This window comes from Paramisgurnus dabryanus, chromosome 19 (assembly GCF_030506205.2).
Source record: "Paramisgurnus dabryanus chromosome 19, PD_genome_1.1, whole genome shotgun sequence".
In the NCBI taxonomy this organism is placed as follows: domain Eukaryota; kingdom Metazoa; phylum Chordata; class Actinopteri; order Cypriniformes; family Cobitidae; genus Paramisgurnus; species Paramisgurnus dabryanus.
Window position 1 is genome coordinate 563,036 of NC_133355.1, and position 27,229 is coordinate 590,264.

The 27,229-nt window shown below is 35.8% G+C and overlaps 1 protein-coding gene across 5 annotated transcripts in view; it reads left to right on the top strand.

Annotated features, from left to right (window-relative positions):
• map7d1b (MAP7 domain containing 1b) overlaps positions 1-27,229 on the top strand; it is a 44,333-nt gene that overhangs the window by 7,908 nt on the left and 9,196 nt on the right. Inside the window, exons 2-10 of one of the 5 annotated variants that reach the window (XM_065284842.2) lie at positions 10,116-10,310; positions 12,744-12,812; positions 13,467-13,487; positions 17,443-17,606; positions 17,679-17,787; positions 20,934-20,978; positions 25,027-25,146; positions 25,662-25,804; positions 26,081-26,211. In XM_065284842.2, the coding sequence (XP_065140914.1) occupies positions 10,116-10,310; positions 12,744-12,812; positions 13,467-13,487; positions 17,443-17,606; positions 17,679-17,787; positions 20,934-20,978; positions 25,027-25,146; positions 25,662-25,804; positions 26,081-26,211 (997 nt within the window). Of the gene's footprint in view, positions 1-10,115; positions 10,311-12,743; positions 12,813-13,466; positions 13,488-17,442; positions 17,607-17,678; positions 17,788-20,933; positions 20,979-21,124; positions 21,230-25,026; positions 25,147-25,661; positions 25,805-26,080; positions 26,212-27,229 lie in introns of all 5 variants that reach the window. The other 4 variants (XM_065284833.2, XM_065284849.2, XM_073812645.1 and 1 more) reach the window with 4 other exon arrangements.

The window sequence follows — 27,229 nt, forward strand, 5'->3', positions numbered from 1 at the left end:
GATTTACTTGTTCAATGCAAAGACAATGAAATAGACGCATCGAATTGAGTTCAAAAATCTGAACAAAAGTTGAAAAAAAGCGGAATTTTGCGGCACGTTAACCAATCAGGAGCTTGCTCTAGCAGTGACGTGATTACAGGAAGCGAGCGGAGGCAGAAAAACAAAACAGCAATGGAGGACAATCATCTTCGCTATATGCATAGACAGTAAAAGAAATAGACACAGCAACCCCATTGGATTCAATCGTTAGCATATTTTTACAAAAACTCCTTTTACTGGGCCATAACGTAAGATACAAGGCAATAAAGCCTTTTATACATTTTCTTGTTTCTTAAGTAATAATTAGTGGACAAATGGCGACTTTAAACGCCTCAGATGTAAAGTTATTCGCTGTCAAAGTAACACCAAAATGAATGGGAGTCAATGGAATGCTAACAGCAGGCGGGGGTTCGCTAATCAATGGCGGCGCCCGGAGAAGCTTCAATAAAATATGAAACCCTGCCCCACTGGCTGTACAAGACATCTTCATACTTTTACAGGAATTAAAAGGATCTTGTTTAGAAGAAAGTGAGTGAGAAGGTCGAACAATCTGGTAAGTTTTACTCACTTTGTTCTATATAAGCCCTTTGCATGAGGCGAATTTACACGTGAATGTCTTAAATGACTAGAATTTCACGCGCGAATGAAGCGAGTAAACTCAAAATGCGAATAGCGCATTTTTGCCGCCTCTTCCGCATCTGGTGTGAACGCCCCTTGGTTACGTATATCCGAATGGAACAGTTTCTGAAATAAAAAAAGGTAGGGCGGGCTTGAATTTGTCCATCGAGAATTGATTGGATCGTTTGAAGTTGGGTCATGTTGCTAATTGCTAATCGCTAGGGGTGTGACGAGATTAAATGTGTTTCGCAAGATTACATGTGTCTCGCGAGATTTCTTGTGGAGGTGCTGGCCGTTTCTCAAATAAAAGACTACATCCTTCGGAGGTCGCATTTTTAAACTGCATGAACTTCATTACTGTCTTATTAGAGACTATTAACAATTATAAAGTTTACTAATTATTTAGTTAATCGCAATTTGTTGTAATATGCTCACGACTTGCGAATGTAATGCTCAGTGATCTGAAATAAACCTTGATGACGTAGGCAGCCTGCATATGCGACCTCCGAAGGATGCAGCTTTATGTTTGACCCTTTTACAGTGCATGCATTATATTTGTCTTTTACTGCGTTTGCTTTTTTGTTTAGGTTTCCAATAATGTTCGTTTGGGAGCTTGTGTGGAGTCTGAGACGTATTGTGTTTGTCTGTTGATCAGTGTCAGATGTGTCTCAGCAGATTAAACCCTCACACAGAGTTACATGATTTAATGTCTGCATGTTCTTGCTTTAAAAAATGACAGTGGCTGTATCATTTCTAGTGTAAAGAAATTGACATATATTAAATATTAATATGGATTTAAACATTGTTTGACTAAAAATAAGCGTTTCTCTCCGTCTAAAGTGAAAGTGAAAGTAAAGACAGCGTCCGCGAGACGAGTCCTCTATCGCCCCCTGCAGGCATTTGTTATAATACATACATAATGCTTTTTATTTATAGGCCACAAAATGTTGTTTAATGTAAGTTGGTTTTAATACTTTATTTGAACCAATTATTATTGCATCTTCGTTATTATGTAATTTTAAATGCTACTGCTCACTTGGGTCTATTATTATTACCCCAAAATAACAAATTACTTCATTATCAGTTAGCAAAATAATTGTTAGGGCCAGTCCTTGATTAGTTAAAACATTTAAAAAATAATGTGATTTCAGTTAATTATTCATTTATTTTGTCATTGAGGGTTTCTGTAAAAGTGTAAAAATATCGTCTCGTCTCGTGAACCCAATCTCGTCTTGTGGATTAAGTGTCTCGTCACACCCCTACTAATCGCCCATTGTCATTTGTAAGAAAAAATACCACAATATTCCCCCCAAAATTACAGTTTTTTCATTTCAATTTCATTTCGACTTTAAGGGGTGTTGCATGTATTGATGGTAACATGTATATAGAGTTTGAGTGATTTTCACTGCTCAACTAACTTAAGCAGAGCAGTCCTTTGTGTGTTTGTGTATGTTGGGGAGCGTGTGTTAGTTTCAGATGTTGTTGTTTAGTGTATCTTGCTAATTAAAGTCTCACTGCATTCACCAACAGCTGTAGCCACCAATGTAGTTTTGAGACGAATGTGTGTTTGTGTGTGTGTGTGTGTGTGTGTGTGTCAGGAAGAGAAAACAGGTTGTTAGCATTTGCTTGTGTGTGTATCTGTCACCTGCCTGCTTCAGTGTGGTCACAGGACTGAGATGCTAATATTAGAGTCACAGCTGTGACGTGGGTTTGCACCCAACAAACTCTCCGTTTAATATTATTAGTGCCCCATAACATCTATCTAACACTAGTGTTGCCACACCTTAAACTTCACAAACATATTAATTCTGCCTTTATTATCATTGCAAACCCATATAAGTTCTGTATTTCTGTTAAAATGCTATGTTTTGATTATTTATTATTTTGCACAAAGTCACAAACCTGACTTGGAATGAACTTTCCTTTAAATCTTATTTCATCTGTAGTAATATAATATAAAACATACAGTATGAGTCATACTGTATGACACAACTGCATTGTGTATAAGTGAAACATGTGTTTAAACTTGATGGGAATATTTTGGGCATGTGTCGTCATCTCAGATGGCTTTCCTGTTGGGAATTCAGATGTTGACTGTGTCACATGACTCAAAATTTCTTGGATTCTTTCCCTGATGTCTGACAGAAATCACATCTGTTTTGATTTGACATTGTTGTCTTCGAATAAATCTTTGGGCATTCGTTCACGTGGGGCAGGACAGTAAGCGAACACTTTCCCCCCGCTGCATCTCAGTACACTTGTGTGGGTAATTTTAGACGTGGCCTGACTTTCTGCTGGTAATGTTGGGGTGTGTTTTAAAGATTGAGTCATGGCGGCTTGGGTAGGTGGCGTTATTTCCTTTTCGTCTTGGCTTTGAAGTGACTCGGTCAAAGCCACAACACATCCTTCCTCGTGAAAATGACTTCGGTGTCAAGTGACTCCTAATGGAAGGAACATGCAAGGAAGTCTGGGAATTTAAAGGGCATTTCCTCTTAACAGCTATGCTCTCTGTTTGGGTGCATTTAGACAATGTCTTATTATTAAGCAGTTGCATTAGGTTAACAGCACATTATAGTACCTTAATAGCAGTATACAACTGCCCTGGAGTCATTTATCTATTTTCCAAAGGTGTCAAAAGTGTTTATATTATCTTGTGCAATAATGTATGCATGAAAATATATAAATCACTCCAACATCCAAACATATTTCCTTTATTTTCTGTTGGTATCTTAATAAAGTGCGCCAAAAATAAATATTGATGGATGTTCAATTAAACCACAACGCTGGTGGGGGCCTAAGACATTCATACATTTTGATGCTATGTCCATTAAATCACCACAGAGGCAGGTTTAATGCACATTGATGTGGATAAAATCCTTAATGCATCTAAAAAAAATCTTATTTGCCCTGATCTTAGGTCAGATGCTTTTGAATGTTTACTAGCCTTGTAATCCATTGCTGATAAAACCATGGGCAACTCTTGTAATTCTGCTTCAAAATATACCCGTATTGTGTCTTGAATCAGTTAAACATTTATTACCGCTCATTAGTTCAAGACGATTGATCAGTCGCTCAGTAAACAGCAGGACACAAACAGCATCTCCATAGGGAAGCAATTACGGTAGTAATGGTGTGATATTATACGCTTACAGATTGTTTGCTATGTCTGTTATCAGGGGCAACCGTGAAGACCGCGTGGGTCTTGTTCTAAGAATGTAAAACCGTACTTTCTTTATCTTCTGCCCTGCAATCTCACAGCCATTAAGATTGGTCCTTTTGTGACTTTATTCAGGAGCAGATCTGAGAGGTTTGGAAAGCTCTTACATTTATTTTAGTCTAGGACTAGTTTAATCCCTGTCTGAGAAACCACCCCTTAGTCGATTAATATAGTTTAATACTGTAAATAACAGACATGTCTTTTCATCTTACGTGGAAATATATATATATATATATATATATATATATAGTCAAAATCTGAAGCATGTTAAAACGCCTTCAGCGTCAGTATTAAGACGCGAAGGGTGCCCCTATGCGTCACTATATCGACGAAATTGGGAACTCCCTTGCTTTCATGCTAATCCCTCAGAGTTGGATATCTAAGGGAATCCTGTAAAATGATGCCGTCACGTTATGCGACGATCGGCAGGATCATGCCGCTTCTGGACGGTAACTACTCAATTTTTGTTCCAAATTTTTTACCATTGTTGCTTGGGGTTGGGGTTAGAATGACTTTTGTTACATAAAATTACATCCTAACCCAACTCTAACCCTAACCCCAAGTGACAATGGTTTAAAAATCAGAAGACAGAAAGTATAAACCAATACAGACATCCTAACCCAAACCCGAACTCTAACCCTGACCCCAAGCAACAATGGCTCAAAAATCAGAAGAAAAAAGTATAAACCAATACTTAAACTGACATCCAAACCCCAAGTCTATCCCCAACCCCAAGCCACAATGGTTTAAAAATGTGAAAAAAATTGAGTAGTTACCGTCCAGAAGCGGCATGATCCTGCCGATCGTCGCATAACGTGACGGCATCACCTTCCGGGATTCCCTTTCGTCTATATGAAAGCAACGGAGTTCCCATTTTGTCGATATAGTGACGCATAGGGGCACCCTTCGCGTCTTCATACTGACGCTGAAGGCGTTTGAACATGCTTCAGATTTTGACGCCTTGGGGAGTGAGAATGGGTTGCAACCTAATATATATAATAATAAGAGCAGGGTTTGACATTATAAGAATTTGCAATTAAGCAACTATAAAATTTGCATGTTTCATTTGGATCCCATCATAAAAGCATAAACCATTTTGAAAAATCCACATAGCTTAAGCATATTTTTCTTTTTTAAATTTTTTAAATATTTTTGGGCCAGTTTCTGGCTTTATTTAACAGTGAGTTTAGAAGAGGATGGGAAAGTACAGGGAGGAGAGCGGGGTATGGGATCAGCAAATGACCACGAGCCAGGAATCGAACTTGCCGAAAGTGCGAAAGCAACACGAGTCGGAGAGCTGCCCACAACACCATCGCCTCTTAAGCATATTTTAATTAATATTTGTAACTTTCTAATTCATTTGCATAAACAGAACGAAACATATCGTATGATGTGACTAAGTTCAGTTCGCTGTTAATGATATCAGTAAGGTCATAGGGATACATGAATATGACCCACACTGTTGCCCTATAAAGATGATAAAGTAACGTTAACTGCCTTACTGCCTGCATGAGCAAGACATTTAGCATTCATTTTATATAATTAATTTATGCATTTATATGAGGAAGATCTATTAACTCTCTGTCCTTGTTTAGCCTTGCTGCTCTTCTCATGCAGGCGTCCTGAGCTCATGTTGTGCTCTGTTGCCATCCACACAGACAGTAAAGGGACATACCGCACATGCCTGAGGTCCGAATGACCCAATTCCACCGAGCCATGTGCTCTTCCCTCTGCTGTCCACTTACACAGATCTCTTATAAAAGTGTCACTGACCCACTTCACAACATTATACATCTACCACTGATCCACAAAGCAAATGTGTGGAGATACATCTGACAGATTTAAAAGATTTATTATTTGCTCTTAGACAACAATAAGATCAATTGGAGAACTTGCCAAAGATTTTGATATTGTAATTACATTTCATTAAAGGGCACATAGACTGCCACCAAATGGTGGCATTTTGCCACAAAAATTTGAGAGTGTGCCACTGAATTTTACATCCAGTCGCACATGTGCGACCAGTAAATTTGACCTTTTTTTGTGATGTGACACTGAATTTGCAACAGCACATTGTACTTTCTGCATCTATCATCAAAGTATTTATTAGTAATACGTTGGAAATTTGTAGAAATGTGATTATTTGGTTAGCATGTTGATTTACGGTGTGTGCCCCTAAATTTTTTGGTTGCACCCCTAAAATTTTCAGTTGGGGGCCACTGTGCTCCTTGTAAAAAAAGTTATCTGGAGCCCTGCTTTCCCATTTTAATTATAAGTCTCAGGTGTGTCTGTGAAGAATAATTTGTTATAGCATGTCCACAATGTCCTTGTTTGGGTTGGAGCAAAACCGATTAAAAATATATCTGATTCCTGTTAATAGGGTCTGAGACAATAGTATTTTTTAGCCATATTAGCGCTACAGCACATTTAGAAAAGCTTTTGAGTAAAAATAACCAGCCGGTCAGTGGCCGTGGGCGTGGCTTTGTTTGTGTGACATCACATTAACAAGAGAATTTCACACTGACAACACACATTTATGTCCAAACACCTTGTAAAAGTGGATTTGGCATAATATGAGCCCTTTAATAAAATAACATGGAAAATTGAAAACCACTAAGAATGTGTGTTTCCTTTTTTTTCCATTTAAAAATATGTTAGTGGGTACTGGGATAGATTATACCTATTAAAGGGATAGTTCACTCAAAAACCCTGGGTGAAAAGTTTGGGAACCCCTATATCAGATAACCCCTGATCAATCTCTAATTTAATTATATGACGTCTAAACTATCTGAGCTATGATACCACATTCATTTTATTCAATTAACTGAGAACTCCAGGTTAAAAATTAGCAAATGAATGCAGCATTATCTTGTGTACTTATATTTTGTCTGGATGATGATAAAAATCTTCCATAAGCAGTGCAAAAGTTCATGGGTTTGAGCCCCTGGCAAGACTCTTACTGATGAAATGTATATCTTGTAAAGCACTGTAAGACCCTTCATATAAAAGTGTCTGCCAAATGCATAAATGTAAAAGTAATGTATAATTCTTATTTTATAGATACTATTTCTCTCGTTGTCATTTGTCTTTTTCTAAAAAGCGTCTCTGTAAGCTCCTTTTATGGCTGATTATGGATTGTTGGGTCTATTTTTACTCTGATGGAGAAACTTGAAACCTGATGAATCTGTGTCTGTGGGTTGAGGAGCTCATCACGTGAACTTTAGACTGTTACGCAGGTGTCTGCGTGTCTAGCTCACAGCAAAACGAATGGATCTGGCTATGATGCCCCCTGTCAGCAGTGAATTTAAAGGGGCCATGTCACAAGACTTTTTTAAGATGTCAAATAAATCTTTGGTGTCCCCAGAGCACATATATGAAGTTTTAGCTCAAAATACCATATAAATAATTTATTATAATTTATAACATGTTAAAATTGCCACTTTGTAGGTGTGTGCAAAAATGTGGCGTTTTGGGTGTGTCAAATGAGCGGATAAAGTGCAAACACGGATCGCAATGATGGTGGTTTGTTGCAATTGAAACTCAATTGTACTGTCAATTATTTTCTTTCTCTCTCTTTTGCTCTGCACTAAATGGCAGTGCTGTGGTTGGACAGTGCAGATTAAGGGGTGGGATTATTATAATAAGAGCTCCTTATGACATCATAAGGAGAGCCAAATTTTAACAACCTATTTTTTCATCTGCTTGTAGAGAATGGTTCACCAAAACTAAGTTACTTGGTTGATCTTTTTCACATTTTCTAGTTTGATAGAAGCACTGGGGACCCAATCATAGCACTTAAACATGAAAAAAGTCTGATTTTCAAGCCATGGCCCCTTTAAACTCACTTTATCAGATCAATCTGAATGAGGTCTCTTGGTCTCTTTGTGGTTTTCTCCAAGTATTGGAACACAGAGACTGTTAAAAGATTTTTCTCCTGAAATACTGACATTTCCCTTTTAAAGCCCCTTTAGATGATCTGTCTGAACTTGTCCTATACCTTTCTCATGCTTTAGTTCAGTTTTTTTCTTTTTTGACCCTTTGTCTATCTGGAATCACATGCAGTTTATCTTTTGCTTTCTTTCTTTCTTTCTTTCTTTCTTTCTTTCTTTCTTTCTCTTTAACACTTTTTGCTCTAATTTTGACCTCATATATATCCTCAACCAGTGCATTGTGGGAGATCTTAGCTCATATTGATGAATACACCACATGGAAGTAAAGAATTTACTTTTGTCCTATTTTTTACCTTTTAACATTTTAGTCTTACATTTTATGATTTTATCTTTTTGGTAAATAATATTGTAAAATAAAATTAGATATCATAGGCCCTTTTCACAATCCAGTCAATCCCAGTAGAAACAAATCCTATACACACTTTATGGCCTATTGATAACCATTGGCAAATGGTTTTACTACAGTAAACATAATTTAACCATAGCTTTTTGTAGCAACTCCATGGTTATTTTGTGGTAACAATAATTTAACTAAAGTAGCTATGTTTTTTATTGTAGTAAAGCCATGGTTAATTTTCATAAGGGCATTAAAAAAAATCTTGTCCTGTATTATCACTGCAAAAAGTATTTTCAAGAAAAAAAATTATTTGTATTTTTGTCTTGTTTTCAGTAAAAATATACAAAAAATCTTAAATTAAAATGCTTTTTCTTGAAATCCAAGAAAAAATTTGCTTACCCCATTGGGAGATTTTTTTGCTTGTTTTATGCAGAAAACCACTTAAATGTAATATTTTTGGTCTAAAAACTAGACTTATTTTCTTACGTCATTTTCCTCATCAAGAAAATACATCTTGATTTAAGAATCTTTTAGATATATCTACTGAAAACAAGACAAAAATACTAAGTAAGAAAGACATTTTTTGCAGTGTATATCCCGTTCGTGTCAAAATATGTTGCTTATTTAAGTTGTTAGTAGAGTAAAAACATCATTGGAAATAAAATGTAAAACTTTTTTCAGAGATATTACACTTATTTTACATGTAACATTTCACCTTTCAATTTTCAGTTCAGTTTTACTCATTTCACTTAAAGTTGTTAACCCTCAGGTTAGTCAGCAATTTGAGAGATTTACTGATACATAAACACCCGTTTTCCTGAATTTAATGTATTGTTCTTCTCTTAACATATTTTTCTCTGCTCATTATATCTCACATTTACATGTATAATGTAGTACCAGCCTAATTACTCATATGATGGATGAATTAATTAATTTCACCTCCTAAATAAAATCATTTAACATCTGACCGTATCACCTTCTTAGCAGGAGAAAAATGGGATGCATTCTGTTTCTTCCCAGTGCCAGATGGAGGGGCTTTGTTAATACTGACAGTTTTTCCCTTCGGTCACAGTAAATGAGAGCTGAGGAACATTAGCCCGCTGCTAAACTTACAGCCATGAGAACATGAGAACCACAGCACGTATGAACTGAGCTTGAGGGAAAATTCGCAAGGGATTTATTATTGCACTTTCTCAGAGAGAGAGAGAGAAAGAGAGAGACTACAGCATTGCATGTTATATATTTATGAAATGACATGCAATATTAGCCGTGTTTGCTAATGCAGGGGTTTCCCAGGGTCTGGGGACCCCTAGGCAGACTCTATTTCTAAGGGGTCCCCCCAAAAATCAAAGCAAAACACATGAAAAAGTTTACAGTACATTAAACCGAACATGTTTCTTTTCTTGGGCACTTTCGGGTCACCATGGGAGATGTGGTTGCTAACAATGCACAATGTATTCCTCAGACTTATTTATATTTAGTCTTCTGTATATAAACAGAAGGCAGTACAGTAGCAAAGCTCAGCAATTGTCTTTTTCATGTATGTCTGAAGGCAGTCAAGTTTATTTTCTTCCTATATGGACGCCAGGAGGTCTGCAATGACAACAGCTACAAACCAAAGACCCTGAAACAACTGAAGAAACACAGATGAGAGATGTTTAGGTCCGGCTTGACCTCATGTTTACCCTGTGTGTTTATCATGAAATAAGTGTTGATAAAGGCTTTAAACGATCAGAGGTCAAGAGGTCTAGTTGAGTTTTAAGTAGGTCATCATAGGCAGTACACTTGCAATGTAGTTTTGATGTGGACGCCAATGCAGCCATATTGAGCATTGCATTGTCCCCTATTTATAGTAATAGTAGTGCCTTTAGTAGAGTCCGAGTTCAGTTTTTTATGTGTAATATAACTAATTCCTCACTTTCTTTCTTTTGTTTTTATTTTCTTACTCCATCAGCTCTCACATCTCCTCCAGGGATGAGTGACACAATTCAGAAAGACAATGAAATGGACAGCGAGATCCTTAAAGCGGACGATACGACGATCACAGACTCTTCGCTCATAACAGACCCGCCGTCAAAAATCGAACCAAGCAAATCTGACCCAAGACCCAACACACCTGGAGGCACTGCCATCTCCCCTCCAAAAAAAGGTGCTGATAGAGAGACTCATACACTTCTAAAATCCAACTCTTTTCCTATTTTATATCAAATCATATTAAATAAAGGTTTAAATAATGTTTAAAGCTTCTTCCCAGACCATTTTGTTGAAAGTAGACTGCAAAATGCCTATCTATTGCTTGACTTCTTGTGTGATAGTGGTCTCATGTTAAAATAATAGATACAGGACTAAACAGGAAACATAATGGACTAAATTAGAATGAAATGAATGCTCTTCAAATTCAGAAAAAAACATTTTGGCAAGTGTTACGAATAATAAAACAAAACAATAAAACATAAAAGTACACATTTTTCCGACAGTAGAATGATAAATGTACAAAAGAACAAAAACACGGATGAGATGCATGTGAATATCCGTTTGGTCTGTCGACTAAAAGCCTTTTCTAAATTTGTCCTGATATGACGATCGTGGCTGTAGGCCAAGTCATTGTTTGTGCAAAGGAAAACCTGACATGGTTATGCAAAAAAACAAAAGTGAATCCTGATGTATTTATGTATGTATAAGCATCTGTGAATGCCTTTTGCAAACTATTAAAGATGCGAGCCTAATTCGAGTTTTTATGATCAGACCGGTTGTCATGACAACACCTCCATTAGCTTAGATTGAACAGCGATGCACGTATCTTAATGGAAGGATCCTGTGCATGTGATCGATGTTATTAGGATCACGTGATCGGTGTAATCCCTTGCTCATCACATTTCACTTAAATGCTGGGGGCGAAAAGCACCTTTGCATTTGAAGAGCTGCTGTCACTTTTAACTTGATTGAATCAATACACCATTGAGAAGAAAGAAAATGGAAAATGTCACTTTCAATGCGCTAATTTGCATAGGAAGAGTAAAAGGGGGATGAACCGAGAGAGAAATTACTTAATGTATGTGTGATGATCAAGCAGACATGCTTTCTTCAGGTTAATGGATCATATCTGATTCAGCACTTTTCTTATTTTATATTAAATGAAAATATGTGAAATACTTTTATACACGTGCAACATGTAGCATGCAATGTGTATTTTACAATGCAACAAAATTATCATAACAAATACACAATATATACAAAGATTAAAATCAATGTGAAACCTTTTATAAGAACCTTTCACATGGTTCTTGTATGACATTTATTTTAAGAGTCTATGCAGAGGAGACTTTGAGGGCCCTATCTTGCACCCAGTGCAAATTGACTTTGTCAGTGACGCATGTATCATTCGTATTTTGCACCGGCGCACAGCAGGTTTTTTCCTCCACAGACGCACGTCGGCAAACTAGGGAATGAACTTGCGCTCCCTTGGCGGTTCAGCGCAAACCATACCTGATGCTATTTTGCAGTTTCAAAAAACAAATGCGCGACTGACCAAAAAAAACTAGTCTAAAGTCAGTGTTGGGCGTGGTTCATTATGCTATTTTAAGGGCGCATGCTTGACCATAATGTATAGCGTGCACAACGCGCGCACACTTTGCTTAACTAATCTACACAGATGCAACAGTTATTTTTGCAAATCATAAATTGTTACACTAAAAAATATTAATACACGAGATAAGGGAAATCATTGTGGTGAGCATTGTGGTGATAGTTTTTATTTATTGTGTGGCTGCGTTAAAAAATTCTCATGCAAATAACGATTAAAATATTTTCATAAGTTTGTTGTGTGGCTGTATTACGTTTATTTTATGTAAATAATAATTAAAATGTTTTCATAAGAAACCTTAATGTATATGAACTTGATTTGTAAGAGTACTTTGGGGTTGGACCTTGCTTGCATTTCTTGGGTCTGATTTCAAAGCCCCCAAACCCTTTCAGCGGTGAGGGTGGACGCAGATCTGTGAAGAGGCAGATCCACCTCCTGTTACACGGCGTGCCCGATTTATGCTGGCAAGCATGGGATTCCCCCGTCTCCTGACATCATTGTAGCGCTTGGCGCAACGATGGGGATGCCAGCTGATGAGACAATTGTGGCTATTTCCTCTCACACCTGTTTAACCTACGCTGATTTGGGCGAGTTTCTCCCATCCCCATACAAAACAACTTCTCTGTCTTTGACTGCTCTTACAAGAACGTGGGTCTCCTCGGCTGTGAACCCCTCCTGGCGTGCGCCTGGTAAATCCGTCATAATAATAGCAACCCGCCATGGAACTTGCGCCCTTGCGTTTAAAGGGAATGTTGGATAGCGTTCTGATTGGTTTATTTGACATTACGCCCAAACCACACCTATGAACAATGAACCTACTTCAGACCAACCCCTTATTGATTTGCGCCTGGCGCAAGAGTTATTTCTCACGCCGTGAAAATAGCAACAGCGCCCAAGATCCGCCCATAAAGTCACTTGCGCATTGCGCTTCGCACTTGCGTTTCAGATCGTTAAAATAGGGCCCTAAAAGTATATTTGATTTGCTTTTTTATTCAACAGATGGAATGAGTTCAGAGCAACGTCAGAAACAGGCCAAAAAGAGACGGGAGGAGAGAGCCAAATATCTGGGTAAGACATAAACACAACTGTTATCTTGGGACAAGTTCAGCCCTGTAGAGTTAATGATACGGTCACCATGCACAAAACATCAATCTAGTAGCACCTAAAGTACACCAAAAGAAAAGTTAAAGCCATTGATGCTGAAAATTATTTAAGTAATACAGTAAATACCTTGAAGCAAATTTATTTACAATTCCCATGTGAAATGTAAGCTGAAACTTAAAGGGATAGTTTACTCGAAAATAAAAATTCGGTCATAATTTACTCCATTAGTTGTTACAAAACTGATTTAATTTCTTTGTTTTGCTAAACACAAAGGAAGATACTTGTAATCAAGCTGGAAACAGGAGCACCATTGACTTCCATAGTAGAGAAGAAAAATATTATGGAAGTCAAGTCAGTTTGGTTACAAACATTGCTCAACATATCTTCCTTTGTGCAAAACAAAGAAATTTATACAGATTTGTAACATCTTAAGGGTGAGAAAATGATGGCAGAATTTTTATTTTTGGGTGAACTATTCCTTTAAACTGCCAGCACATGGCTAACAGGTACTGATGTTGGACGCAGCAGACGTTCATATATCGTGAAATCAGCGCTTTCTTTTAAACAGTGATTGATGTGATTGACAAATTTGCTTGTGGTTTGTGTTCACTGCTGCAGAACAGAAAACGCAGGAGCAAGGTAAGATCGGTCATCTCATGCGCTGCATCATTTGCATTCATTCATGTGCATTGCGTCTTGGCTCCTTTTAGTTGAGTTAATTTTTGTTTTATTAGTATTTATTTGTCCCCAATTTCAGAAATCATCAAGTGATGCAAATGTTTCTTTTTCAAAGATGCATTTTCATCACAAAAGTGTTTTTTATTTTGGGTTCTTTGGTGCCATTAAATCAATTTTCATTTTTTTGTTCTCACTGGTTTCTCAATTTTCTTCTTTAATGATGTAGTGGGCAGTGCTCTGACAAGTGGTCCAGACGCACTTTTTGGCGACAGAATAATGCATTCTCATTTGTAACTAAAAATATAATCAAATAAATAATTATTGCACATTGAGTCGTTTTGCTGATGTGTCATTTTCGCTTGTGCACTGTTAAAGTAACCACCAAACACAAAAGTATTTAACATTTTTGGAAGCACCATAATCACATAGGCCGGTCCAACAAAAGATTTTAAAATACATGAATATTTTATAACTTCTATATTCATCATTCTTCATAAATCAAGACGCGTCTTACAATCTCCACATTTAACCATTTGATGAAACCTTAAGGCACAGAGTTAAAATTTGACATTACATCATTAAAGATCGACATCTGTCTCAGATTAATAATAAAGTCTGCCATTAACTCGACAATCAGTTCACTTCAGCTGTAGAGAGGCAGATAAACCCGCGGCTTGCTCCAGAAATAAACCTCTGTATTATCTAAAGTCTGACATTAAATGGGTTTATTGTAGCTTAGACTAAAAAAATCATACTGTAGCTTCACAAATCCAGTGTCTGACTAAACCTAGCTTAGCTTTCAAATGAATGAGAAGATTATAATGTTGGATTACACAAATAGTTTTTTTCTAAATTATATTGTGTAACACTAATAGGATGAGCGGACGGCGTTAACCTAAGTAGCGTTTTAAAGCAGCTGAGACCTTAAAGTGATGTTAATATTCAATGATATAAACAGAATTATTACAGTACAATATATTATATTTATGAAGAATAACATGGTTTTGCTAAATGTAGCCTTTTTGATCATTAAGATATGCTGTATTTTTTCATATTGTTTTATTTGATATAAAGCAGTGGATATTTCTTTGATACAAGTAAATACAGTGGCTCTAAAAAGCAATATTGTGAATGAAAGCAGTTCCTCAACACAAATCCCATCTGGCCTGCTGTGTGTGTAGATGTGTGGTTAAGGGACTGAAAAACAGGAAATACCACAGTGTGATGTCTTGTGTGTTCTTTAAGTCGGGCCTGCGAGCAGAACGCAACCAGCTGTCGGCCGGCACGCCTGTAGTTTTAAATAAAGAACGTTGATTGTTTTTTAATTGTAAACCAGTCTGCGTCTCCCCAGCTAACAGGGAACGTTCCCGTAACTTTGGCTAATGTTCTCTCAAGGTTCTCTTAAAGTTATAAAAAAACGTTTTTGCAATAACAGTAGTAGAACGTTTCCCTAACATTATCTGCAATTGATGAACGTTCTTAAAACGTTAGCTTAAAAAGACTTGCATTTATAGCTGAATATTCTAAAAACATAACATTGAAAACGTTACCATTGCGTAGGTAATGTAACATTCTTAGAACATTAACAATGCAAACGTTATAATTGTATATTTATATATATTATTAATATCTAAATATTAATCTAACAACAGACTGAACCATTCTAAAAACGTTTTCAATAACGTTCTTATAACCAAACAATAACATTCATAGGAAAACGTTCTTAGAACATTAATATAATGATGACGAATGGATCTTTTAATTAAGTCTTTAAAAAAACGTTTTTAAAACATTAATATAACAACAGACTAAACGTTCTAAAAACGTTTTGAATAACCAAAAAATAATGTTAATACAACATCTAAAAAACTGGACATTTTAACCGTTTTAAGAATGTTTAAACATCGTTTTATAACCTATTATGAACGTTAGGAAAATTTACTCAGAACATTAATATAATAACAATTGGAATGTTTTAATAAAGTTTTTTAAAAACATTCTTAGAACATTAATTTAACAACAGACCAAACCGTTCTAAAAACTTTTTGAATAACGTTTTTATAATCAAACAATAACATTACTACAACATCTAAAAAACTGGACGTTATTAGCGTTCTGAGAACGTTTAAACATTGTTTTATAAGTTAATATGAACATTAGGAAAACGTTCTTAGAACATTACTATAATGTCGAATGGAACTTTTAATAAAGTTTTATAAACGTTCTTAGAACATTAATCTATAAACAGACCGAACTGTTCCAAAAATGTTTTGAATAACGTTCTTATAACCAAAAAATAACGTTACTACAACGTCTAAAAAACTGGATCTTATAAGCGTTAGAGGAACATTTAAACATTGTTTTTATAACCTATTATAAACGTTAGGAAAACGTTCTTAGAACGTTAATATTATGACAATGGAACTTTTTTAATAACGTTTTCATAAACAATCTTAGAACATCAATCTAACAACAGACCGAACCGCTTTAAAAACTCTTTGAATAACGTTCTTATAACCAAAAAATAATGTTAATACAACATCTAAAAAACTGGACATTTTAACCGTTTTAAGAATGTTTAAACATTGTTTTATAACCTATAATGAATGATAAGAAAACATTCTTAGAACATTGATATAATAACAAATGGAGCGTTTTAATGTTTTTTTATGAACGTTCTTAGAACATTAATATAACAACAGACCAAAACCATTCTAAAAACGTTTTGAATAACGTTCTTATAACCAAAAAATAACGTTAATACAAGGTCTAAAAAACTGGACATTATAAACGTTCTGAGAACGTTTAAACATTGTTTTATAAGTTAATATGAACATTAGGAAAACGTTCTTAGAACATTACTATAATGTCGAATGGAACTTTTAATAAAGTTTTATAAACGTTCTTAGAACATTAATCTATAAACAGACCGAACTGTTCCAAAAATGTTTTGAATAACGTTCTTATAACCAAAAAATAACGTTACTACAACGTCTAAAAAACTGGATCTTATAAGCGTTAGAGGAACATTTAAACATTGTTTTTATAACCTATTATAAACGTTAGGAAAACGTTCTTAGAACGTTAATATTATGACAATGGAACTTTTTTAATAACGTTTTCATAAACAATCTTAGAACATCAATCTAACAACAGACCCGAACCGCTCTAAAAACTCTTTGAATAACGTTCTTATAACCAAACAATAACATTACTACAACATCTAAAAAACTGGACGTTATTAGCGTTCTGAGAACGTTTAAACATTGTTTTATAAGTTAATATGAACATTAGGAAAACGTTCTTAGAACATTAATATTATGGCAAATGGAACTTTTAATAAAGTTTTATAAACGTTCTTAGAACATTAATCTAAAAACAGACCGAACTGTTCTAAAAATGTTTTGAATAATGTTCTTATAACAAAAACCAAAAATAACGTTATTACAACGTCTAAAAAACTGGATCTTATAAGCGTTAGAGGAACATTTAAACATTGTTTTTATAACCTATTATGAACGTTAGGAAAACGTTCTTAGAACGTTAATATTATGACGAATGGAACTTTTTTAATAACGTTTTCATAAAAAAATCTAACAACAGACCGAACCGCTCTAAAAACTCTTTGAATAACGTTCTTATAACCAAACAATAACGTTAAAACAACATCTAAAATACTGGATGTTTTTAACGTACTAAGAATAAACGTTTATAAACTTATTAAGTTAATATAATGTAAAATTGTTAGCTGGGTCCTTCCTTTGCGTTTCTTCTGAACGCTGGTGTCAGAATGCCGATCGGTATTTATGAGAAGAAACATCGAAGACAAAGTTGAAACATAACCTGGAACTCCATTAATGAGCAATGAAAGACCAAAAACACAGCATCACCACTTTTCCTCTCTCTTTTCTCCCAGCGTCAAAGAAAGCTCAGTGGTTGGAGAAGGAGGAGAAGGCCAGACGTTTGCGTGAAAGCCAGCTGGAGGAACGCAGGAGGAAACTGGAGCAGCAGCGACTGAAAACGGAAAAACGCAGAGCCCTGCTGGAGGAGAAACAGAGACAGAAACTCGAGAAGAACAAGGTGTGGACACAAATAAATAACTGTTACTACATAAAACTGGGTTTGTCCTGACCAATGTCTTTCTCTCTACAGGAGAGATATGAATCCGCCATTAAGAGGTCAACCAAAAAAACCTGGGCAGAGATCCGTCAGCAGAGGTGGTCATGGGCCGGCGGGTTAAACCAGACCTCACGTAGAGAGAGTAAGTGTCATTGGTTCAAACCAAACAGCATTACAAATAAAGAATGAGAACAAAATCTGGTGCTACAATACAAACAGCATTATATTTAACTTCATATGTGTTAGTTCTGTTTGTTCTGTGTCTATATGGATGATTATAAGTCTTTAGTTTGTTTCCATTGTGAAAGGACAAGTTTGAGCTAGTGCTGTGTTTGTTGTAGGTAGTTGGATAACAGACTTCACCCTCATTATAATTTCGTTGCCTTGTAATCTGCTTTTAGTTCAATTCAATCTTTTTACACCGAGATCTGAGTGGGAAAATCATCTTATGATAATTTCACCCTCACAGAACTTGCTAATCATTGGCATCAACATCATTTCTTTTATTTCCTTTCCTTTGGAACCATTGATGAATGTTTGTAGTTTTTAGCAGCTGTGCTGGATGTTGTATTGTAGGATGAGGTCTGCGATGGAGGTGTTACAAAGAGATGTTATGGGAGATGACAGCACAGGATGGGATGGATGTTGGTTTTATTTTTTATATGCGTTTATGTTTATAAATACATAAGGGTGATTATATAATTGCAGGTACATTTGGCGTCCATATTCATTATTTTTATCTGCTTTTTTAAAGTTGGTACTCATTGTCATGGATCACAAGAAGTTACAGGCCATAACAATATAATATTTTCTTTTAAAAGTCTCTTATATAGATGAAAATCATGATTTTTCCAAATTAGTCAGTGTCCATGCTGCATAACGATTAATCGCAACTAATCGTTTACAGAATAAAAGTTTTTGTTTACCTCATATATATGTGCGTGTATTGTGTATAATAACGACGATGTATATATAAATGCACACACATGCATATAGGAAAAAAATAAATTTTTATAATAGGTATTCATATCAATATATAATATAAATTATATAATAATATGTATACAGTGCAAAAAATTACTTTCAAGGAAAAATGTACTTAGTATTTTTGTCTTGTTTTCAGTAAAATATATAAAAATTCTAAAATTAAGATGCTTTTTCTTGATGAGAAAAATGACCAAAGAAAATAAGTCTAATTTTTAGACCAAAAATATCAAATTTAAGTGATTCTGTGCATAAAACAAGCAAAAAAAATCTGCCAATGGCGTAAGCATATATTTTTTTTAATTTAGTTTTTAAGCAAAATGTTCAAGATTTTTAGCTTGTTTTATTCACAAAATCACTTAAATTTGAAATCTTTGGTCTAAAACTAGACTTATTTTCTTGGGTCGTTTTGCTCATCAAGAAAATACATCTTATTTTAAGAATTTTTAGATATTTTTTCTAAAAACAAGACAAAAATACTAAGTAAAATTTCATTTTTTGCAGTGTATACACAATATACACACATAGATGATATAAACAAAAGTTTTATTCTGCAAACGATTAGTTGCGATTCATTGTTATGCAGCTCTAACACACACACACAACTGTCAACACTGTTACTCTAACTTGGTAACAAAGTTTGACAGTAACAGAATTGACACTAATTCAGACAACAAGAAATCATGATGAGTACCAAAATACTTAAAATACTTAAAAATGTAAACATTTGAAAATTCAGAAAAAACATTGTGTCTCATTTGTTCGTGAAATATGCATACAGACGTTTTCACGAAAAAAAATATGATTTAACAAAAACTTTTGTACTAAAATCATCTATGTACAAAAAAAAATCAAGAACAACTTATACCACACATACGCAATAATCACTTAGGCCTCTATAATCAATTACTAGGCTATAATTATAATAATGTTAATATATAATATTTACATTATCATATTTTACATATGTTACATATTGTATATTATTATATAGGCTATATAATTTTTACTACACATAAAGAAGATGTTTGTAATGACAATTCTTCACGCGTTGCTTCCTCACTTTTTAAATCTATAGGAAAGCGTCTGTTTAATGCCTAATGTAAACATAAAGTAAATGTAATGAGAAATCCAAATATCAATCACTTGATCTCCTGCCTGTTTTATTTTAGATACAAATTAGCATCTCTGGCGAAGTTATATTAAAAGTCTTTGTCATCGTATGTCATATTGGCTACTTCTTAATTACTCCGGTGTACCCCACCATCAGCAAAACCTGATGAACTTTACCGTAAACCAAATTCACTAACACATAAGAACGAGTAAGAACACATTCATGTGTGTACGCACGTGTTGTGAATTAGCAAAGTTTTTTGTGAAAAGTAAAAAAAAAAAAACGTTCACAGTTATTAGTAAATGAGATCCAATAACTTTGGACACCAAATGTACCTGCAATTACATAATCCATCATATATATGGATGAAAAAGGTTAAGATACGAATGATTTAAATGAATATGTAAATGTTTGTTGTCTGAGCCATTGGCTAACCTGATAAATCCGACGATAATTGAAAATTTTGCAATGATCAGCATTTAGCCAGTTAACATCTTAATATCATTTTGTGCATTTTGTGTAAACTTGTTTAAAAGTAAATCAAGTCATTAATAATTCAGATTAGTAAGCTCTATAATCACAAAACAAGAAATATGGGAATTGACAACATGATCTTACGGAAAGTCGTGTCATAGTCACGCAAAATTTGATACATTTATTCGTGTCCATGACACAAAATTCAGCTTTTTTACGTGCCTTGAGCACAAATGACACTCTTTTCATGGCACGACTTTCTTTTTCGTGTCATTTTATGAATAGTTTTCTCTTTTTTCCCTATTTTTCAATCATTGTCGTTTGGGCTTGGGGTTAGATTTGGGGTTTGGGTTAGGATGTACTTTTATGTATTGGTTTCTATAAGTTTTTCTTAAAACTATTCTCGCCCGCGGTTCGGGTTAGGATGTCTAAAAATGTAACAGAAAGTGATTCTAACCCCAAGCGACAATGGTAAGACAATAGGAAAAATCTATGAGGAAACAATACACAAATGAAACGAAAAGAAAGTCGTGCAACGCACACGAAAAACTATTTATTGAAATTTGTGCGAAAAAGACATTCGTGCTCAATGCACGAAAAAAAGCTGACACCAATAAATTGATCAAATTTTGCATGACTATAACACGACTGAGATCAGTCAGATCAGTCTGGGAATTGACATGTTAGTGTGGTAATGGTTTTATTTCGGTCCTTAGTGATTTATGGTTATCCAGATTCATCTTACATGATGGCAGGTTTATGTAAGTATGAACGGCCCTTCCAGCTTCTCCCCTGATCAAACTGCATGAGTCTCCAGTTGTTTTGGGAATCACCCAGTGTTTCGCCCTCTCTCCCGTCGCTCACGGTGTCGGTATGAACGCTGTGCTCTCTGTGTTGCGCCCTGCAGGCAGATGCTCGGCCTCCACGGTCAACCTGCCGCGGCAGACGGAGTCTGTCATTAGCAACAGGCTGTCCAAGTCTTCGGCCACGCTGTGGAACTCACCTTGCAGAAGTAAGACCGGAGCGGCTGACCTCCCCTAAACCCCCGTCTGGTGTTTTGGTTCTTCAGTTCAGTTTTTCATGAATTAATTTTCCTTTTCATTTTTTGGTGGCCTGCTTGCTTGAGCCTGTGCCTGGTGATTGGTCATTCTCACACTTTCCTTATTCACCACCCCCCTGTTTTTGTGTTGCATCGTGGGTAATCGTTTACTTCTGTGCTCTTTTTGATTGGTCCTTACATTTGTTACATCATAGTCTGTAATGGTTCTTATCTGTGGTCTATAAGTGTTAAAAATATCTCCTTTTAGTTCATTTTTGAGTATTTTTAATTTCACTCTGATGTAAGTCGTGGTGAAGGTGGCGAGCGTGTGATCTGAAAATCTCATTATTGATCAGTCATAATATAATGTGATGAAATAATAACCAATGGACTGATAACTTGAGATGAAGAGTGATTGTTAAGGACTTGCAATGCTTGATAGGATCAACAATATTTGCATTTTAGACTAATATGATCTTAAGTTAAGTGACTGATCTAATTTAATTAATTTAACTAATCCTGAGAAATTATTATGGTAATTACTATAATCCACTACGTGCACGTTCAAACGGTTGTGAAACATATCTGGCTATGTTCAGAATTGACTACTACCATACTGCATAGTACTGAATATGTCTATGATTTATTTACTGTAAACAGTATGTAAAATAGTATGCATTCTGCAATAACCATTTCAGTTTATGTTAATTAGTTAACAAAAACAAGCAATGAGTCAAAATGGGACTAACCCAACCACGGGTTAAATTAACTCCGCAAATGTTTATATTTGACCCAACAATGGTTTAAAACAATCAAGCATTAAATTCTATCCTTTCTTATCAAATGCGTATAAATAGCACGCCGTTGAAAATCATGCAATACACCAAAGTCTAATTTTGCATGCATATGATACGCCAGTCTTTCACGTTCACTTAATACCACACGTTTTGTGTCATTTTATGTATTGGTTTCTCTTCTTCTTTTTTTTTAAACCATTGGCGCTTGGGATTGGGGTTAGCTTTGGGAAGGATGTGTTAGGATGTGTATAGTTTTCTCTATTTTTAAGCCATGCCCGCTTGTAGTTGGGGTTAGAATTGAAGTCTAAAGGATTAGGATGTCTAAAATGTAAAATAAAGTTGTTCAAACCCCAATCCCAAGGGACAATGGTAAAAAAATAGAAAACAAATCAAGAAACCAATACATAAAATGACACAAAAAGATGCGTGCACTGCAAAAAATTGCTTTCTTACTTGGTATTTTTGTATTGTTTTCAATATAAATATCTAAAAAAATTACATTTTCTTGATGAGCTAAATGACCTAAGAAAATAACTCTAGTTTTTAGACAAAATATAAAATTTAAGTGAATTTGTGAATAAAACAAGCAAAATTATTTGCCAGTGGGATAAACTAATTTTTCTTTAAAAAAAGTTCAAGATTTTTTTCTTACCCCATTGGCAGTCATTTTGCTCATCAAGAAAATCTTGATTTAAGAATTTTTAGAAATTTGTACTGAAAAACAGGACAAAAATACTAATAAAGTCATTTTTTGCAGTGTGTTAATAAGTGAATGAGAAACACTTGTGTATCATAGGCATGCACAATTGGACTTTTGCGTATGTATTGCACGATTTTTCAATTGTGTGCTATTTATATGCATTTCATGGTTGGTTAAATTACAAACGACCCAAGAAAATAATTCTCGTTTTTAGAACAAAAATATCAAATTTAAGTGAGTTTTTTAGCATAAAACAAGCAAAGAAATCTGCCAATGGGGTAAGCAAATTTTTTTTGAATTTAGAGTTTAAGAAAAATGTAAAAAAAAAAAATTTGCATACCCCCATGGCAGATTTTTGTACTTGTTTTATGCACAAAATCACTTCAATTTGATATTTTTGTTCTAAAAACTAGAATTATTTTCTTGGGTCATTTTGCTCATCAAGAAAAAGCATCTGAATTTAAGAATTTTTAGATATTTTTACTGGAAACAAGACAAAAATACTAAGAATTTTTTTATTGAAAATTGGAAACATTTCTTCAGTGCATGCCCTACTGAAAAATCCAGCTAAGTCCAGCATTACCTGGAGCTGGTTTTTGCTAGTTTAAGGTGGAAGTAGCTAGTTTAAGCTGGTCCTCCCAGCCTTGCAAAGCTGGTCAAGCTGGTGAGTCAGATGGTCTTCCAGCTAAACCAGCTTAAAATGTTTCCAAAACACAGCTAGGCCAGCTTGCAACACCAGTAATGCCAGCTAAAACCAAGCTGGGAGACCAGCTCACCAGCTTATGCAAGTCAAATACTCATCTGAGGTGTCACAATCACCTGAAATAAAACAGCGTATGATAAAAATAAAATTCAAAGATAGGGTTTTCCTCTGTTTAAAAATATGCATCTGCACAACATGCGAGCTGATTGGAAAGTTTACATCCGACCTCTGTGTACATTTCTGGCAGGGCTTCTGTTGCACAGGAAGCTCATTTCAAATCATACTTATAAAGACGGTATCGTCTCGTATCCTGCTCAGTATATTAAAATATATCCAAATCTCTATATACCAACTACCATATACTGCAACAATACTAAGTGTAAAATAGTAAGACAGTTTGCTATTCTGAAAAAGCATTGAAAACTTCCTCAGCCCGAAATGAAAGGTTTCCTAGAATGCTGACATAAGACATCTCAGCAGAACCATGGCTACGCTACTCACATAAATAATTACAGCATTGAGAGTTTATGACTGTATCCCTATGGTCTGAAATGAGTGTGTATGGTGAAATCTACTCTATCATTAGAAATGACCTGAAAATGAGATATAACATGATACTATAGTTAAATATACAACATTTATATTCCAGTAGTTTCTCATCGATTGTGGTTGGAGCTTCCATATGCATTTATTTTGCTTGAAGACTGTTTGGACGAATGAATCTATAAAATTGATGGTGATCAAACCATTCAGGCAACAGCGCATTTTGCCGCAGTGGGGGAGAGGAAGGCAGCTGTTGCCTAGCAACCGGCGGTGACCGTCCGTCACGAAATGTTGTAAATTTAGTTGTGTTTCTTAAGCATCAGACCAGAGCATGACCTTAATACTCATTTGTGAGAACATGAAATAGTTAAATACACAATGTAGTTGTGTGAAACATTACGTGGTTGTCATGTGTATGTGTGTGTGTTTGTAATAAAGGAGCGTGGGATTAAAGACAGATTTTGTGGAGGAGTGTAGATGAGACCACAGATTCATCCCCACCATTTCCTCACATGCTTTCTTATTGAAGCTTCTTCACATGCAGAGAGAAGAAATTCGCTCCGTTTCATCTCCACAAACCCAAATCTTTCATAGTGACCTCATTTTTATGTTGTTTTTACTAGCAATATCATATATAACCTAGAGAAAAGTGCCTGCTTAAAATTTCATCCTGAGTGAAAGTAGCCGGTTGTCTCATGTGTCTCCTCTAGAGTTTTAAAATATAATGTTAGATTAAGAAAAAAAAACTTGTGGTCCACACTTCGATAGCTGGTGAAGTCTATGTGCGTGTGAGCCTGTGCTGTGTGTCTGTCGCCAGCATCACAAAACAATTTGGTGTAAAGTGATACAAAACAAAACCAGAGTTTTACTGCCAACCAAATCAAAGCTTGCACTGATTGGTCAAGCTCTTTGTTACAGATGTTACAGTCCTCTGATTGGTTACAGTCATCTGAGGTCTATTGTGGAGTGACGTGCTGTACTGTATGCGTTCATGTTTGTGGATGCTAACAACGCCCTCTTGTGTCAGCCCGCAGTTTGCGTCTGAGCCCATGGGAGAGTCGTATCGTGGAGAGATTGATGACCCCGACCCTTTCGTTTTTGGCTCGGAGTCGGAGCGTGGCCACTCTCCAGAACAGCAGCGACACCAGTGAGTTATCTACATACACGAATCACATCAGGAACTCAAGCTACATAAAATAATAAAGAAACCCAACTCATCTTATGTGTTTGTCCTGTGAAAATATTTTCTTCATGCCATAAAAAGCTGTAACACTACGCTCTTGCTTAATTTAATATTCATAAATATGCAAATTCAGCTCTGGCTCCTTCCAATCACACCAGCTCTGACTACCTGATCCACTGGGTCAACACTGTAATGTGATTGGATATGCTTGTGACATAGAAAGTGCTTTCTACCTGCCCAAATATTACAAATGGCTCTTGTTGGTGCACAAAAATATATATTTTAACTAAATAAATCTATTGCATTGTGGGATACATTACCCATGTATACATAAAAGCTGCAGCTAGCTTAAAGTTAAAAAGTTAAGTCAGTTCAATGCTAGTATGCCATTCCCATCATGCCCATACATTCATATAATCTTAAGTCCATATGTAACATTTTGAGCATATATGAGTTAAATGATCTCTGTTTAATTTTAGATCAGTGTTCCCGGTCTGCATCAGCGTCTCCTTTGACCGCCTGCTCTCATCATCATCCTCACCAGCACAATACTGACCGCTGGAGAGTCTCAGCCAGCACACCTGACATCACACAACGCCAACCCCGACGCAACTCTGCACCGGTAAAATTAACCAGATTAAAACACACTCTTTTATTAAAATTTTACCTGCTTTTATGATGTAGTAACTTGGCGAACAAAAACAAACAGCTTAAATCAGTCTACCAGCCTGGCCTGGTAGGTGCCTGTCAGCTGGTAAGGCTGGTTTTTCAGCAGGGTATGTAAAAAAATATGTCATTCTTAATTGAAAGATACCTTCCCAGTTCACATTTTTTGAAAGTATGCAACAAAAATAGGTTCATAATGGATTTAAAATAATGCATCACCATTTTCTTCTAGCTTGAAAAGAAGAAGAAAGAAAAGAAAGACAAAGAAAGAGAGAACATAAAGGAGAAGAGCGCTTTAACTAAAGAGAAAGTCCAGAAGAAGAGACAGTCTGAGTCCATCACCAGAACAACAACAGACAGCAGGTAATCACACTTAATACACACAGACTGTACACACACAACTTGCACCATAACTCCCTTAAATAAGAATAAAAATAAATTGATTTACTTTATTTATACAGAAAAAAAGGGTCAGATGTAGCTCACTTCTGGCAACAACCTTTTCCCTAGTTGATAAAGTACACTAAACAAAATTATAAAGGCAACACTTTTGTTTTTCCCCCTATTTTTCATGAGCTGACCCTAAAGACCTTTTCTAGGTATTTCTCTCAATGCTGCGTTTACACCAACCGCGGCAGAGGCATCAAGCGCGAGTGATTTCAATGTTGAGTCAATATGAAGATGCGTTTACGCAGGTCTGGAGGTCTCGCAGTGCGAATGAGGTGTTTAGCGTGGCGCGGTAGACGCGATTCTGATCCGCGAATGGCGCGAATTGAGGGTTGCGGCGGCAAACGGACGATGTGAAAAATTTGAACTTTGGCGGAAAAACGTGCCGCCTTCACCAATCAGGGGCTTGCTCTAGAAGTGACATGATTACAGGATGCGAGCGGAGTCGCAGAAGCCGCTCCCATTATGCGTATTTCCGCGTGAATGTCTCGATGACTAGAATTTCACGCGCAGCTTTCACACTAGTTCACATGGACACGGGTATTTTTATAACTGGAGTTTTAACTCCAAAAAAATCCTGTCCACACATGCTCGGTTTAAAAGAAATCTCCTTCCTCATGAAAAAGCAAAAACACGCTATCAAGCGCTGTCAAGAGCATGCCACACCAGCAGGCGGTGATATAACACAAATCGTAAAGCCACCTTGGCCAATCAGAAGCCTAACAAAAGTGATGTCGCAAGGCAAAACCCCCGGTTTTACTGTCTACACGACAGCACTGCAACCGGCAAAGTCCTCACCTGGCAGGGGTTTTCAAAAATGTTCGGTTTCAGTGCCATGATACTGCGTTTTCGTGTGGAAGAACGGTCGAACCGCGTAACAAAAAGTCACGGTTTGAATTTATACGCGAGCGGCTATTTTCATAAACGGACATTT